We start from the raw sequence: 14,853 nt of genomic DNA, 5'->3' as shown, positions 1-14,853 counted from the left end.
AGAACTAGGAAGATTGGTAGGAGAAGAAAGGGATAAAGAAAGGGGGGGTAATCAGAAGGGAGAATGAAGCATGAGAGACTATGGACTCTGAGAAACAAACTGAGGGCTTCAGAGGGGAGGGGGATGGGGGAATGGGATAGGCTGGTGATGGGTAGTAAGGAGGGCACGTATTGCATGGTGCACTGGGTGTTATACGCAACTAATGAATCATCGAACTTTACATCAAAAACCAGAGATGTACTGTATGGTGACTAACATAATATAATAAAAAAATATTATTAAAAAAACCCACTGATATCTATGAACAGATCACCTAAACAGAAAATCAACAAGGAAACAAGGGCTTTGAATGACACACTGGACTAGATGGACTTCACAGATATATTCAAAACATTTTATCCTAAAACTGCAGAATACATAGTCTTTTCAAGTGCGCATGGAACATTCTCCAGAACAGATTACATATGATGTCACAAAACAGGTCTCAACAAATACAGAAAGATTGAGATCATACCATGCACCTTTTCTACCCCAATACTGTGAAACTAGAAATCAACCACAAGAAAAGATCTGGAAAGACCACAGATACATAGAGGTTAAACAACAATCTACTAAGCAATGAATGGGTCAACCAGGAAATCAAAGAAGAAATTGAAAAAAACCACATGGAAACAAATGAAAATGAAAACACAACAGTCCAAAACCTTTGGGATGTCGCAAAAACAGTCCTAAGATGGAATTATGTAGCAATACTGGCCTGCCTCAAGAAATGAGAACAATCTCAAATACACAACCTAACCTCACAACTAAAGGAGCTAGAAAAAGAACAACAAATGAAGCCTAAAGCCAGCAGAAGGAAGCACATAATAAAGATTAGACTAGAAATATATGATATAGAAACTAAAAAAAACCCACAATAGAACAGATCAATTAAACCGGGAGTTCGTTCTTTGAAAAAAATTAGTAAAACGGATAAACCTCTGGTCAGACTTATCAGAAAGAAAAGAGAAGGGACCCAAATAAATAAAATCAGAAGTGAGAGAGGAGAAATAACAACCAACACAAAAGAAACTGAAATTTTAAACAATAAAATATGCCTGAGTAACATTTTTTAATGTTATATATATAAATATATAAAAACATATACAATATCATTCCTGAAATTGTTTGTGCTTTTTCTTTTTTTCTCTTAATTAGATTTGCTTGTAGTTTGTCTTTTATTTTATTGTTTTTCAAAGAATCAGGTTTAGGTTATCCGAACCTAAAAACTTTCTCAGATTTTACTATTTACATTTTTCCGTTCTTCTCCTTTTGGTTTATCTAGTTATTCTTCCTCACGTTCATGAGTTGACTGTATCATCATTAATTTTAAACTATTTTTTGTTGTTTATTTTGTTTTAAATAAACACACCTGTGGGTTTTTATGGTAGCAATTCTTTTATTGTTGTTCTAGGTATTTTGTCATTTCCATTGTGATTCCCCCTTTTCTCATGATTTTTTTAGGGATCATTTTTAAGATAAAACATAGAGAATTTTTTACAAGATTATTATTTTTATTGAATTCTAACTTAATGTCATTGTGGTCAGGAAACAGACTGATAGCCTTTTAAAATTGTTGAAACTCGGGGCTCCTGGGTGGCTCAGTCAAGTAAACTTCTGCCTTCATCTCAGGCTCAGGTCATGATTCCAGGGTCCTGGGGTAGAGCTCCCAGCAGGGAGCCTGTTTCTCCCTCTCCCTCTGCCTGTTGCCCCACCTGCTTGCTCTCTCTCTCTTTGTCAAATAAATAAATAAAATCTAAAAAAAAAAAAAAAAAGAAAGTTTTCTTAAAAAAATTGTTGAAACTTTCTTTCAGACATATTATTTGGTCAATTATTCTAGATATATCTGAAAATAAAATATTTCTTTTTTTGTTGAGTGTACTATCTAGATTTTTTATTTATTAAATTTTTATTTTAATGACTACTATATTTTTCATTTCTATGATTTCTATTGTGTTCTTTTTCATTTGAACCTGTTCTTGTTTGTTTCCATCTATTTTTGTTTCATAATTTGGAGTCTTTTTTGTAATCTATGATTCTGTCATATGTTTCTTTATATATCCTAAGAATACTTAAAGACTCTATCATACTATATCGCAAATTAATCTGAAATGAATTCATATTCTGATTTTTGACTTTGAATTCTTTTCTGAGCATTTCTTTACATGTTTGGAATTCTTATTTGCAGGCACACAAATTTTTTGTTGCCTTTTTTCTTTCTTTCTCTCCCCTCATGGGCATACCATCGAAAGGTTTTGGGGTTTCCTTACTTTGGCCAAGTGCTCCAGTCCAGAGTCAGTTCCTGTTCACTTCCACTTACTTTTGGACTAAGAGCCCATTAAATCCATGGCTTAACTCAAATCACAGCCTTGTGTTTGGCTCATTTTTCTGGTCTGTGAAAATGCTTGTCTTGTTTTGACCTGGCTATAATTTTCAAGCTTGCGTCTCTCTCCCTCCCTCCCTCTCCCAACCCCTGCCTCCCTCTCCCTCCCCTCTCCACTTCATCTATCATGCAATATATTTGAAGTAGAGGGAAGGTATCCAAGGGTGATTTACTAAGCTATCGTATTGGAAATTCACTTAAGCTTTTAAAGGAATTCTCTACTAGCGAAGAAAGAAGAAAATAGAAGATTCAGCTTCTCAAGGAGTAATGAAATGTTGTCTCTTTCTTGTAAGATCATTTCCTGCTTGCAAAGTAGAAAACTTCGTTATAATTACTACCTATTCTCTCCTAATAGCCAGGGCCTTTATGGTTACTTTCTTATAATCTAGCATCTTCCACTCTCACTCATACCTACTTCCTTCTTCTCATCCCACTTAAGACTTCCATTTCCTAAAGAGTCATGAATACTTAACTCTCTGTCAGTTTAGTCCTACAACTAGAGCATTCAAACTGAATTATAAATAAAGCTTGTGACCTAAATGAACTCTTCATTGGTCAATGTGTGGGGTATGCTTAGTGTATGAGGGGAGTGGGAGGAAGGGAAGATGGCCTTCAGTACATATCTGTTCTTGCAAAGGCTCAGGAATAGCCTGAGGTGCCTCTGAAATGAGGCCCCATGAAGTAAGGAAGCACCAGTCATTTTGCTATAACTAAGGTCACCTGCCTGGAAGAGGAGCCAACATGGAGAAGGAGCTTTCTAAGATAGGGTCAAAATGAAGTGCGTGTATATATGTGTGTTTGTGTTTGTCTCTATGGGTGGGTGCACACGTGCATGTGCTGCTAAACTCTTATCCTTAGGAATAAAAGCTAAAATATTAATCTAGGGTGCCTGGGTGGCTCAGTCAGTTAAGCGTCTGCCTTTGGCTCGAGTTATGATCCCAGGGTCCTGGGATTGAGTCCCTCATCAGGCTCCCTGCTCAGTGGGGAGCCTGCTTCTCCCTCTCCCTCTCCCCTCCCCCTCCCGCTCATGCCCCCCCTCAAATAAATAAATAAATTCTTTAAAAAAATATTAATCTAATGGGCTTTCAGTTACCATCTGGAAATATTTGGGTATTCCTGCTCAGGGACCAGGATTATAAAAACTACATAAATTGTAAGAACCACTCAAATAAAATTCTCTTAAAAAAGCAAAAACCAAAAAAAAAAGAACTACATAATTGCTCCATGTCTGCTATGTTTTTCCTTTTCTTTCTTTTTTTTTTTTTTAAAGATTTTATTTATTTATTTGACAGAGAAAGACAGCCAGCGAGAGAGGGAACACAAGCAGGGGAGTGGGAGAGGAAGAAGCAGGCTCCCAGTGGAGCAGGGAGCCCAATGAGGGGCTCGATCCCAGAACTCTGGGATCATGCCCTGGCCTGAAGGCAGATGCTTAATGACTAAGCCACCCAGGTGCCCCCACTATGTTTGTTTTCTACAAAGCTTACCAATAAATCTCTAAATTAAACCAAAAGGACCCAAAAACTTATCTTCAAGAGTAGCAAGGGGTGAAGCTGGGCATTTTAGTCCATTCCATTGCCAGATTTGAGGAGGAGAAGTATGGACCTCAACCAATAGAGAAGTAGTGGTAGCTTCTAAAGGAATAAAGGACAAAATGAATGTCAGGGACTTTCTGCATGGAATCTAGTTTGGGTTTGAAAGGGATCTTTAGCCATCAAAAGACTTATGTGATGGCCTGAAATCACTGCCCACTCCCTTACTTAGTTTAACAGGGTATATAAAACATGGAAAGAAAATTTTTTTAAGATTTTATTTATTTGTCAGAGAGAGAGAGCACAAGCAGAGGGAGCGGCAGGCAGAGGGAGAAGCAGGCTCCCCGCCGTGCAAGAAGCCTGATGCTGACCTCGATACCAGGACCCTGGGAGCACAACCCGAGCCAAGGCAGCTGCTTAACCTACTGAACCACCCAGGTGTCCGAAAACATGGAATAATCTTTCAACTTGGTTCACATATATACTTAGGCTGAACAAAGTCCTTTAGCCTGGTTTGGCTCATTAAAACAAAACTGACGCCTAAGGAATCAGAAGAGTCACAGGCCTATCAAGAATCTGATGGAGTCTGTGGCTCTCTTCACAGAAAACTGCATACGTAAATTTTGTGTAGAATTTCAGAGAGCTTGGGGGGTCTGGTTAAAATATTTCCCCACCGAGATGCCCTTCAACAGATGACTGGATTAAGAAGTTGTGGTCCATATATACAATGGAATATTACCCAGCAATCAGAAAGAACGATTTCTCAGCATTTGCTGCAACATGGACGGCACTGGAGGAGATAATGCTAAGTGAAATAAGTCAAGCAGAGAAAGACAACTATCATATGATTTCTCTCATCTATGGAACATAAGAACTAGGAAGATCGGGAGGGGAAGAAAGGGATAAAGAAAAGGGGGGTAATCAGAAGGGGGAATGAAGCATGAGAGACTATGGACTCTGAGAAACAAACTGAGGGCTTCAGAGGGGAGGGGGATGGGGGAATGGGATAGACTGGTGATGGGTAGTAAGGAGGGCACGTATTGCATGGTGCACTGGGTGTTATACGCAACTAATGAATCATCGAACTTTACATCAGAAACCAGGGATGTACTGTATGGTGACTAACATAATATAATTAAAAAAACATTTAAAAAAAGATATTTCCCCACCGAGGGAGAAGCAGTGTGTTAATGTAATAAGACTGTAAGGGTTTCAAATTACCAATCCTCATAGGAAATGGGACCTCACGGATTCCCCAGAACCCAGCCTCCACCCAGGCACCCTTCAGCTTCTTTGGATGGTAGGTATAATCTCCACTGGTATTCGTTCCATTGCTGGTAATGATCTACAATTCAGATTCAACAATATTGGCCAAATGCTTTCCACCCTGAGTGTGCCCAAGGCCACACATAAAAAGAAAACGTCAAATAGAATTAGGTGGCATCTTCTCCGGGAATCATTCTGGTCTGTAAGATCCCTGATGCCCGAAGAGATCTCTGATCCACACACTGCATCTGTTGCTAGTTTCTTTCATTCGTGACCCTAACTACTGATGTTTTCTCTTACAAATTTTTTCTTAAGTAAATTTTAATTATTTTCTTTATGACTATAATACATATTTTAGATCCAGTGCACACAAAACACATTTCAGCAGCTTTAATGCTTTCTCCTTTAGTAACATGGACATGATATTAGGAGAGTTTCCTAGAATCTGCACCATCATTTCCAGTTCAGCCTCTCCTCCGTTTTTAAGACAAGCAGTAGCTGGGTTTTCCTATCACCATCATGGTTCTGCTTCTAGGTCTGTTTTCTCTTCCTCAACTGGAGATTCCTTATCAGAACTTAACCTTTCATCTTTGCCAGATTCTACCGTAGTCACTGGACCAACCCCCAGCCTTGACTGCTCTATGGGAATTGCACTGACATTTCGATCAAGGGAAGGAAATCTGAAAGTTATGTGGTTGAGGAAGGAGATGATCCCTAGAGGAGAAGAATTTGAGGTGAGTTTCAACAGATAGATAGTCTTTTGACTTTTAAAATTCCTGCTCATGCTTTCCTCAGCTCTAAAAGCCAACCCTCCTCTCCCCCAGCAGAGTTACTTTATCTTCCTGTGCTCTCATTGCATTATAGTATTTCTCACATGGTGAAGACAAAGCTTGAACCTCCTGGATTCAAATGATAGTTCCACAACTTTCTGTGTAGTCTTAGGCAAGTCACTCAACGTGCGCATGCCTCCCTCAGTTAAAGGTAGAACAGGTCGATAAATCTAGGTTTCCAGATTCCAAAATCCATGCTTTCCTCACTATACCATGCTGCCCCTCCATGTATGAATGTTCTAAATAGGAACAGTCAGTGCTCCTATTTCTCCTAGATTCAACCTCCCTTTCAAGCAGTGACCTCCTCTTCCATCCTTCTTGCATAAGGCAGGGGACTGACTCACCAGAAAACATGTATAAGAAGTCACTCCACCAATTAATATGATAGGCCCATAGGAGATCCGGCTCCAAGGCATTCTTAGCATGCCAGTGAACCTGTGCCAGAAACAGGACGAGGCAGAGGAGCAGGGAGATGGCTAGGACCAGAAGAAAAGATGTCACAACCCATCAGTGTCTTCAGTCTGCCTTGACCACCACCCCCAACTCTTCTTCTGTTTCCAGATGCCATATGTATGGCAGAATTAAAATTGAGGGATTGACCAAGATAGGAAAGAGAAAGGGGCTTCTACCTCTCCCCTGGGCTAAGTCAGGTGAAGTGTGTTTTATACAGTAAGAAAGGGCAGGTAGCTGGCAACCTGATGTGATACTGAAGAAGAGGAGAGGGACAAGAAAAAGAGGATGAAAGCCCCATGGAGAAACTTAGTTCCCTTGACAGTTTCACCCTGGTATTACCCTGCCAATCTAGGTCTGTACCTGAGATGAAGCTGAGTATGGATACCTTCAGATCCAAGTTGGTGGTTATGCTTCCTCTTCTAGGCAGGCAAGAGCTGATGAGCCAGGCCAGGGCGACGAGTATGGAGAAGACAGAGATGAGGAAGAAAGCCCTGGAAAATTGAAGGTAATCTGCCAAAGAGAATGAGAGAGGGAAAGCTTGATTAGTCCAGTGGGGGACCTCTCTTAAGAAATCCAGACAGAGGGGCGCCTGGGTGGCTCAGTCGTTAAGCGTCTGCCTTCGGCTCAGGGCGTGATCCTGGCGTTCTGGGATTGAGCCCCGTATCAGGGTCCTCTGCTGGGAGCCTGCTTCTTCCTCTCTCACTCCCCCTGCTTGTGTTCCCTCTCTCACTGGCTGTCTCTCTCTGTCAAATAAATAAATAAAATCTTTTTAAAAATGAAAACACATGAAAGAAGAAAGAAAGAAAGAAAGAAAGAAAGAAAGAAAGAAAGAAAGAAGAAAACCAGACAGAGTCTTAGAGAAGGATGTGAGGACTAAGGGAGATGAAGCAGAGCTCGCCATGTGGCATCCAGGGCACCAATAAGGATCTTACTTCCCAGTTTTTCACTGATACTTGGAATTTGCTTACTGTAAACGCAAAGCCTTGGTTGTTAAACTGAAGATAATATACAAATAGTTCTGGATGTATTAACCCGTTTAACTTAGATGTAAACTAGCTTCTAAGAGGTGTGACTCTAAAATCACAACACAGGGGCGCCTGGGTGGCACAGCGGTTAAGCGTCTGCCTTCGGCTCAGGGCGTGATCCCGGCGTTGCGGGATCGAGCCCCACATCAGGCTCCTCTGCTATGAGCCTGCTTCCTCCTCTCCCACTCCCCCTGCTGTGTTCCCTCTCTCACTGGCTGTCTCTATCTCTGTCAAATAAATAAATAAAATCTTTAAAAAAAATAAAATAAAATAAAATCACAACACAGATTAAAACATTTTTTTATTCCTAATTCTAATTCTGAAAGTAATACATGTTCAATATAAGCTTTGGAAAGGCTGCGAAAGTACCAAGAAGCAGGAAGAAAATCAGCCACAGTCCCACTACCCAGGGCAGCTATTGTTAGCATTTTACATTATTTCTTTCCAGTGTTTTTCTATCCTCTGTACATGGTGAATATGATAGTGACTATCAGGTGATTTTTTTTCTTAAGATTATATGGTAAGATTCTTTTCCCAAGTCATCTGTTGTAAACATCATTTTTAATGGTTCCCGGAACAATTTATCATATTAACATATTTCTCTGAATGATTTAACCATTGTTGCCCTTGTAGTTTGTTTCTATTTGTTATTTCTCTTTTAAATATATCTGGCCTGCACGGGCCTTGTCAGCCTATGACTACAAAACGAAGTCCCATTTACTTCAACTCCCATACGTAATGATTTCAAGCCTAAATTTACTGGATTGCAGGAGTTTCACACCCTAAAAATACCTTCTATTTGTTTTGTTTTGTTTCCTGAGAGTCCTTCAAGGCCCTGCCACGCGTTTGCTCAGGTGGAGGTCTGCTAAGTTTCTTTGGCTCCAAAGCCCTTACCCAAGTACACGGCTTCTTCCTTCACCTCCTGGCTCAAGATCTCTGCTCTCTGCAGACTGGATGTTGGTAAGAGAGAAGAAGGGGCATGCTAAACATTACTTTTAGCTACCACCTCCCTAATACGAAACAGATCCCTCCCTTGACTTCTACAGCAATTTTTTAAGACACATGCGCCCCGATGTTTATAGCAGCATTATCTACAGTAGCCAAATTATGGAAACAGCCCATGTCCATCGATTGATGAATGGATAAAGAAGATGTGCTATAGATATATATAGATATATGTGGGTATCTGTATCTATATATCTATATCGATAGTGGAATATTACTCGGCCATAAAAAGCAATGAAATCTTGCCATTTGCAATGACATGGTTGGAGCTACAGAGTATTATGCTAAGCTAAATATGTCAGTCAGAGAAAAGACAAATACCATAGGATTTCATTCATATGTGGAATTGAAGAAACAAAACAAGCAAAGAGAAAAACAGAGAGGGGCAAACCAAGAAACAGACTCTTAACTCTAGAGAACAAACTGATGGTTACCAGAGGGGACGTGGGTCGGGGGATGGGTGAAATAGGTAATGGGTATTAAGGAGTGCACTTGTGATGAACACCGGGTGTTGGATGGAAGTGTTGAATCACTGTATTGGATACCTGAAACTAATAAAACACTGTATGTTAACTAGCGGAAATTTAAATAAAAACCTTTAAAAAAAGAAATAAAGGATAACACACAATTGCAAGTAAATAGAACTCTTCTGAGATGCTACAGATCCTGCAGTCTCTTCAATATCCTTTAGAGGGTGCCTCCTTGACTAGCTTTTTTCCTGTCTCAAGGTAGCCGGGGCCAGCTCGTCTCTACCATTGAAAGTTCTCTAAGCACTTCTATGCCTGAGCATAGTCCAGCTTCCAAGTAACCCAGAGAGAAGAAAATATGTCAAAGCTTATCCCAGTTTAAGATCTGCCTCTTAAGTCTTATTTTGTTCTCTAGAACTCACCACTGACTAACATCATCGATAATAGTAAAGTCCATGAAGAGAAATCACACTCTTACCTACAGAGGTGACTTGTTCTGTGGCCAAAACAAGTTATGCCACACTAAACCATGATAACCCAAGAGCAGCGCATTTCCTAAAACCTGGGTCATTTAGAATTAGCAGGATATGTAGCCGGTCAGAACCATCAGGCTGCTTTGAGCTGCATGAAGCCCAGTGTGGTAGGCATCGTTCATGGTATTTAGCCCACAGTCCCTCACAGGCCTTAGCAGCACTTGCCTGTAGCCCTGGCCCTTTGCCTATAGTCCCCCGACCACAGGTAATTGGAAAAAGGAAGGCGATCTGACCCATGTTAGACCAATTTGATTCTTACGCTTGGAAATTTGGATTTGAGACTGATTGATACTAATTTCCTCTTTTGCTTGCTTGAACCAAGGAAGATACATAGCCAGACAGATATCACTTTGGGGGCACTCGTATACTAATAAACAGGAAAAACTGAGCCGTAGCGATAAAGCGAAGTATAAACAAAGATGAGCGCCAAAGCAACTCTAGAGAGACTGAGTGGCAGGCTTGATTTTCTTCGTCTGAGATCCCAGGCTCTTCTGGAATCTCCTCAGGTACACGAGCTTCCTGCCTTTGGGAATCTATGAGATTCTTCTGAATCTTCATAAATAGGTTCACTCTTTAGCTTATGCTAGTTCAGATGAAATAAAACACTAAAGTGTACCAAGATATCCAGTCCTGTCTAAGATATGTTACAGTCTAGTCTTTCTTCCACCAATGAGGGGAAGACTTGCCTTCATGTTCTTACAGTCTTCTCTGTCTTAGATCCTCATCTCCTGAAACTACATAAATAAGATCACTCATACCTCCAAAGGAACGGCTGGAGATTTGCAGCATGGTATAGTCTTACCTCCAAAGAAAGCAAGTCTACTAGTCATAATCATGCACAACTAATTATCTGACCAAACTGAAGACTTAGCTCCATAATATAAAATGGCTGCATTTGGTTAACTTCATAGTTTTTTTTTTTCTTATTCACTGAGCAAAACAAAAGAAATATCCTAAAGCTGAGTTTGAACCTCCATCTCCTATAAGACCTAAAGCTATACCAGCCTTTAAACATCAGTTTTACAGCAGCTTACTTGTCAAAGTTTCAAAGATCTTAGGACCTAAGTTACTAAAAGGCCCTACTTGTCGGTAAGAAGCTTTGGTCCAGGGAAAGAGATGTGCCCTAGATATAAGGAACACCCACGTAGGTCATCTGTATCCAAACATTTCTGAAGATTTCCTTAGTAATATTCTTTGATGTGGCCTTGGGTTGCAGGAAAAGCAAGGCAAACATCCCAGTTTACTGAAGGCAATGAAGTTAATGCCCTGGGAGGAGAGGGGATGTCACTTCCAGTTTGGAGAGGAAGAAGTCTGAATCATTTGAAAAGCTTGGTAAGATCCTTGGCAGTGATTCTGTACTTCAGAGCACCATCAGGTAGGACATAAAAGCTACCAAGACTGGAAGGAATACGACTCTGTCAGAAACCAGTAGTGGTTCTCAGCAAACTGAGAACACTCATCACTTGGTAGTTTGTAACTGGTGGACAGGATCTCCTTCTACTGTTACGAAAGTAAAACTTTGTCCTGGAGGTTTTGGAAAGTGAGAGGGGCAGGGCTATAAGTCTACTTGCTCTTGTGAACAAATAAGCCTAGCTAACCCTAGATGCTCTTTTCTTTTACAGCTCTTGATACTCTGGAAGGAATCAATGGGGGAAGCTGAGATGACATGAGAAGAAAGCAGCATAGGAGAGAAGCCAGCCATCAGAAATGCTAAGCGCCTGGTACTCAGCTGTACCAAAGAGATTTGGGGGTGGGATTCCTCTCACTGCACCTTAGGTCCTTCAGCAAAATTCAAGGCCAGGATAAGAAGGCAGTGCTCTAAAAAGATCAGGCTTCTTTTAATTATGAAAGAACTCGACTGAGTGAGTGGAGGTGGGGGGCTGGATGGATGGATAGATGGATGAAGAAGGTGCTGCTGAGAGATCGGCCCACTTATTTGGCCAAATCTAAACCTCCACACTGCTGACATTGCACCTTCTTTCCAGCCACATAAGGCCAAGACGAAACCTCCCCAGGCTCAAGGAAAAGAAGGTGGTTTGGAAATGGACAAGATCGTGGATGGAGACCTAGCACCCTGGAGAGGAGGCTGTGAAAATGGCTTAAGATTTAGGTTCCCTGGTAACCCGGTTGGAATGTCAGAATCAAGCATCCCCAGGCAGCTTGACTGTTTCTTGTGCAGTGGTTCCCAGGGCCCTGGCTCTGGAGGCTCCAGTGCTCTGACTAAAAGACCTACCCTTCTTCCCTACAGTCCTCCAGATGGTTCAAGTTACCCTCGGTGGCAACACATTCCTTGACGCGATGGTCTGATCTCACCTGTGCTGCAGAGGAGTTAGCAGAAGGGTCTGTTCCACACTTGAGACCTAGCAATAAAAGGAGAGGATGGTGCCTACTACTCCCCACCCCTTCTCCATTCCATTAGCAGCAGCTACAGCAGAGAGGCTATCGGTCATCTAGAACCAGGTGAAGTCAGAGCCAGACCCACAATGGCCTAATGTGAGTCCAGGACACAAGATCATGAGCACACATATTCTTGAGCCCACCTGAGTCCCCATGAAACTCTCAGAAACGACAGGGGGGTACCATGGGAAAAGGGGCTAAAGTCTTGCAATCAGTAGGTAAAAGTTCAAAGTTCTTGAATTTGGATAATAATGTTTGAGGCAATAATAACATGTTGTCACAGGTTGATGAAGCCTGGACATACTCACTACATTTGGGGAATTCATTATGAGCTCTGTATTGCAGATTACTTGCTGATCTTAGGATTAGGACTAGTTAACAGTGGAAATAGGGTAGCTACTTGACTTACAATTGTGTACTTAAAGGACTCAGTTGACCTTCTCTAAATCATTAACAGTTGGCCTCAGGTGACTTCCAGACTGCAAGAAATGAACTATTTGCTACTGTAAGTGACAAAATTCCAAGATTCTGACTCATTTAACATTTAAATAATAATCTCAAGTCCTGAATTTTAGCCTTGGCACAATTATGTAAATAGGATGGCAGCTCAATTTTTATACCTGTATATTTTACTCCATTTCTCTAGAAATGGAATTCTTGAGTGTAAATCTTTGGATACACATAATCATATTGCTTTGGTTATACCCATTTATGGTCCCCAGTGAAGATCAGAATGTCCAGCATTGTGCATCATCATGGAAAAATCTCTGCTCCTGTCATGTTTGAAAAATCCTATCTCATGGTTCATTTAATTTGCCTTCCTTTAATGATGATTAAGGTTAAAATAGTTTTTCTTGTGTTTATTAGATATTTTTAGTTTCTGTTCTGTGAATTGCCTGTTTATCAAGAATTTATTTATTGGGGCATTTGCCTTTTTATTAATAATACTTTTTTAAAAAAATATCAAGGCCATTAGTCCTCTATCTTTCCTATTTGTTGCAAATATTTCCCCTAGCTCTTCTTTTAAGCTGAAGATGCAATTGAATTGTCTGCCTGCCTTTGATTTTAGTTTCTTCTCAAGATCTTGTGTAAGTGTCCTACTCTTTCATTCCACATGCCACAGATGCTCCAGCTCAGGGTGGAGCCTAGGTGCAACCCCCAACCCCACCTCCAGCATCTAGGGCCCCTGCTTATCTGAGAAGGAGAAATAAATGCCTTATCCATGTATGTTTTCTTTCACAACATCTGTTTCTCTGTGTAAATGTATCTTTCGAGGGAAACTGTTCAGTGTAGTTATGTCTTTCCTCTAAGTCTTGGTTCTGATTTAAAAAAACCAAACTTATGCATATGGTATCTTCTAGCCCTAGAAACTTATTTTTAAATGTTTTGTATTGCATTTTCAGATTTACCTAAATTCACATAAAATTTGACATTAATAATTTACTCTAAATTGCTGGCATTTGTTATACCACATATCTGACATGCATTTGTATTCCCCCTACTGTGAGCAGAAGAACAAATTGACCTTAAAAGTTAAATCTGCGGGGCCCCTGGGTGACTCAGTCAGTGAAGCATCTGCCTTTGCCTCAGATCATGATCTCAGGGTCCTGGGATCGGGCCCTGCATCGGACTCCCTGCTCAGTGGGGAGTCTGCTTCTCCTTCTCCCCCTACTTGTGCTTTCTCTCTTTCAAATAAATAAAGAAAATCTTAAAGAAAATTTATAAAAATTTGAATCTGATAGAGGTTGAGCCACTTTGCTTTGTTTTCCATTTCTGATCAATTACTTCTATTTCTGCGAGCCACATTACAATACTCATCACATTGCTGCACAGTGATGGCTTATAAAGGCCCCAAGAGATCTTCCCAGAGAGTAAAGAGAGTATCAACTACTAAGTTGCAAGAGGAAACAACTAGGAGTAGAAGGGAGAAAGGGTACACTGAGAACACCAAAGAAAAAGATGGCTACATTCACAATTTGCCTGAGACCCATCTTGGACTTGGAGAGGTGAGGGCGAAGAGATCTTGGAGGAAGAAGGATGCAGAGCCCATGTGGCAGAAAGCTCTGGGAACTGCGGAGCCTGTGGCATTTAGTTTGGTGGCACTCACAGGGCGGTTGGGGTGTTCGGCTCCAGCACAGCTCATGGCTGCATGAGATCCAGAGTCCTGCGTAGAGCTCAAGGCCATTCTTGATCACCAGGAACCGCACCCAGTTCAGTGGGGTTGTGCAGATCAGCATTAGGAGACCAAAACCACACAGGCTGCCACAGAACATTTGGATGTAAATGTGTGTCCGATCCACATGCTGCTGTCGCCTCTGGGGTGGCATCGTGACACTTGGATGTCTGTTGGGGAGGGTAGGCTACAAGGAGGAGGGAAACATTGCCTACCCAGAAAGATCACCCTTGATCCCCAGGGTCTCCAACTCATCTCTCCCTTGAGTCTCCCCATGTGGGTGTGATCTGTGGATGTCTCTCCCTACCCAGGGTGATCTTTTCTCTATCTTTAGGACGCTCTGTCTAGGCCCGCCTTGAAGTAAGTCCTCTTCCTCCCATCTGACCTGCAATTAGGTACCTCCTCACCCTTTGGTAGTTCCGGTTCCCCTGAATTTTGGGAGCCTTAGGATTATAGAAGGTCAAGACTAAATGTTCCCTCTTCTCCATCTTGGCAGCTATCTGGCTTTCTAACTGCCACGGAATTTGTCTCCGCGCCTCCCGCACAGGCTGGCAGAACCAAACGGGGCCAGAACCCGTGGCCCAGATTCCATTTCTGTTTCATATTCTGGGTCTGATCAGATCAGGACCAAATCATCACATTTTAATCAGGGGCACGTGTATGTGATACTCCCCACCCTCCCTTCTCTGACTCCTTTCAGCTCCTTCATGAAATAAATCCACAAATATTCCATCAGTCAACAGTGGCTGTGTG

At 41.4% G+C, this 14,853-nt stretch overlaps 1 protein-coding gene across 1 annotated transcript; it reads right to left on the bottom strand.

The window, feature by feature from the left end:
• Window positions 1–5,734: 5,734 nt before the first annotated feature.
• On the bottom strand, window positions 5,735–14,588 carry TMEM202 (transmembrane protein 202). The gene is made up of 5 exons (XM_026478606.1): window positions 14,508–14,588; window positions 14,035–14,287; window positions 6,861–7,010; window positions 6,392–6,523; window positions 5,735–5,931 (listed from the first exon to the last, which is right to left on the bottom strand). Exons 1-5 carry the CDS (start codon window positions 14,586–14,588, stop codon window positions 5,735–5,737), a joined length of 813 nt encoding a protein of 270 aa, XP_026334391.1.
• Between the last annotated feature and the right edge of the window lie 265 nt (window positions 14,589–14,853).

The sequence above is a fragment of the Ursus arctos genome, unplaced genomic scaffold (genome assembly GCF_023065955.2).
Source record: "Ursus arctos isolate Adak ecotype North America unplaced genomic scaffold, UrsArc2.0 scaffold_28, whole genome shotgun sequence".
Lineage (NCBI taxonomy): Eukaryota > Metazoa > Chordata > Mammalia > Carnivora > Ursidae > Ursus > Ursus arctos.
This window is presented reverse-complemented; position numbering and strand designations above follow the sequence as displayed.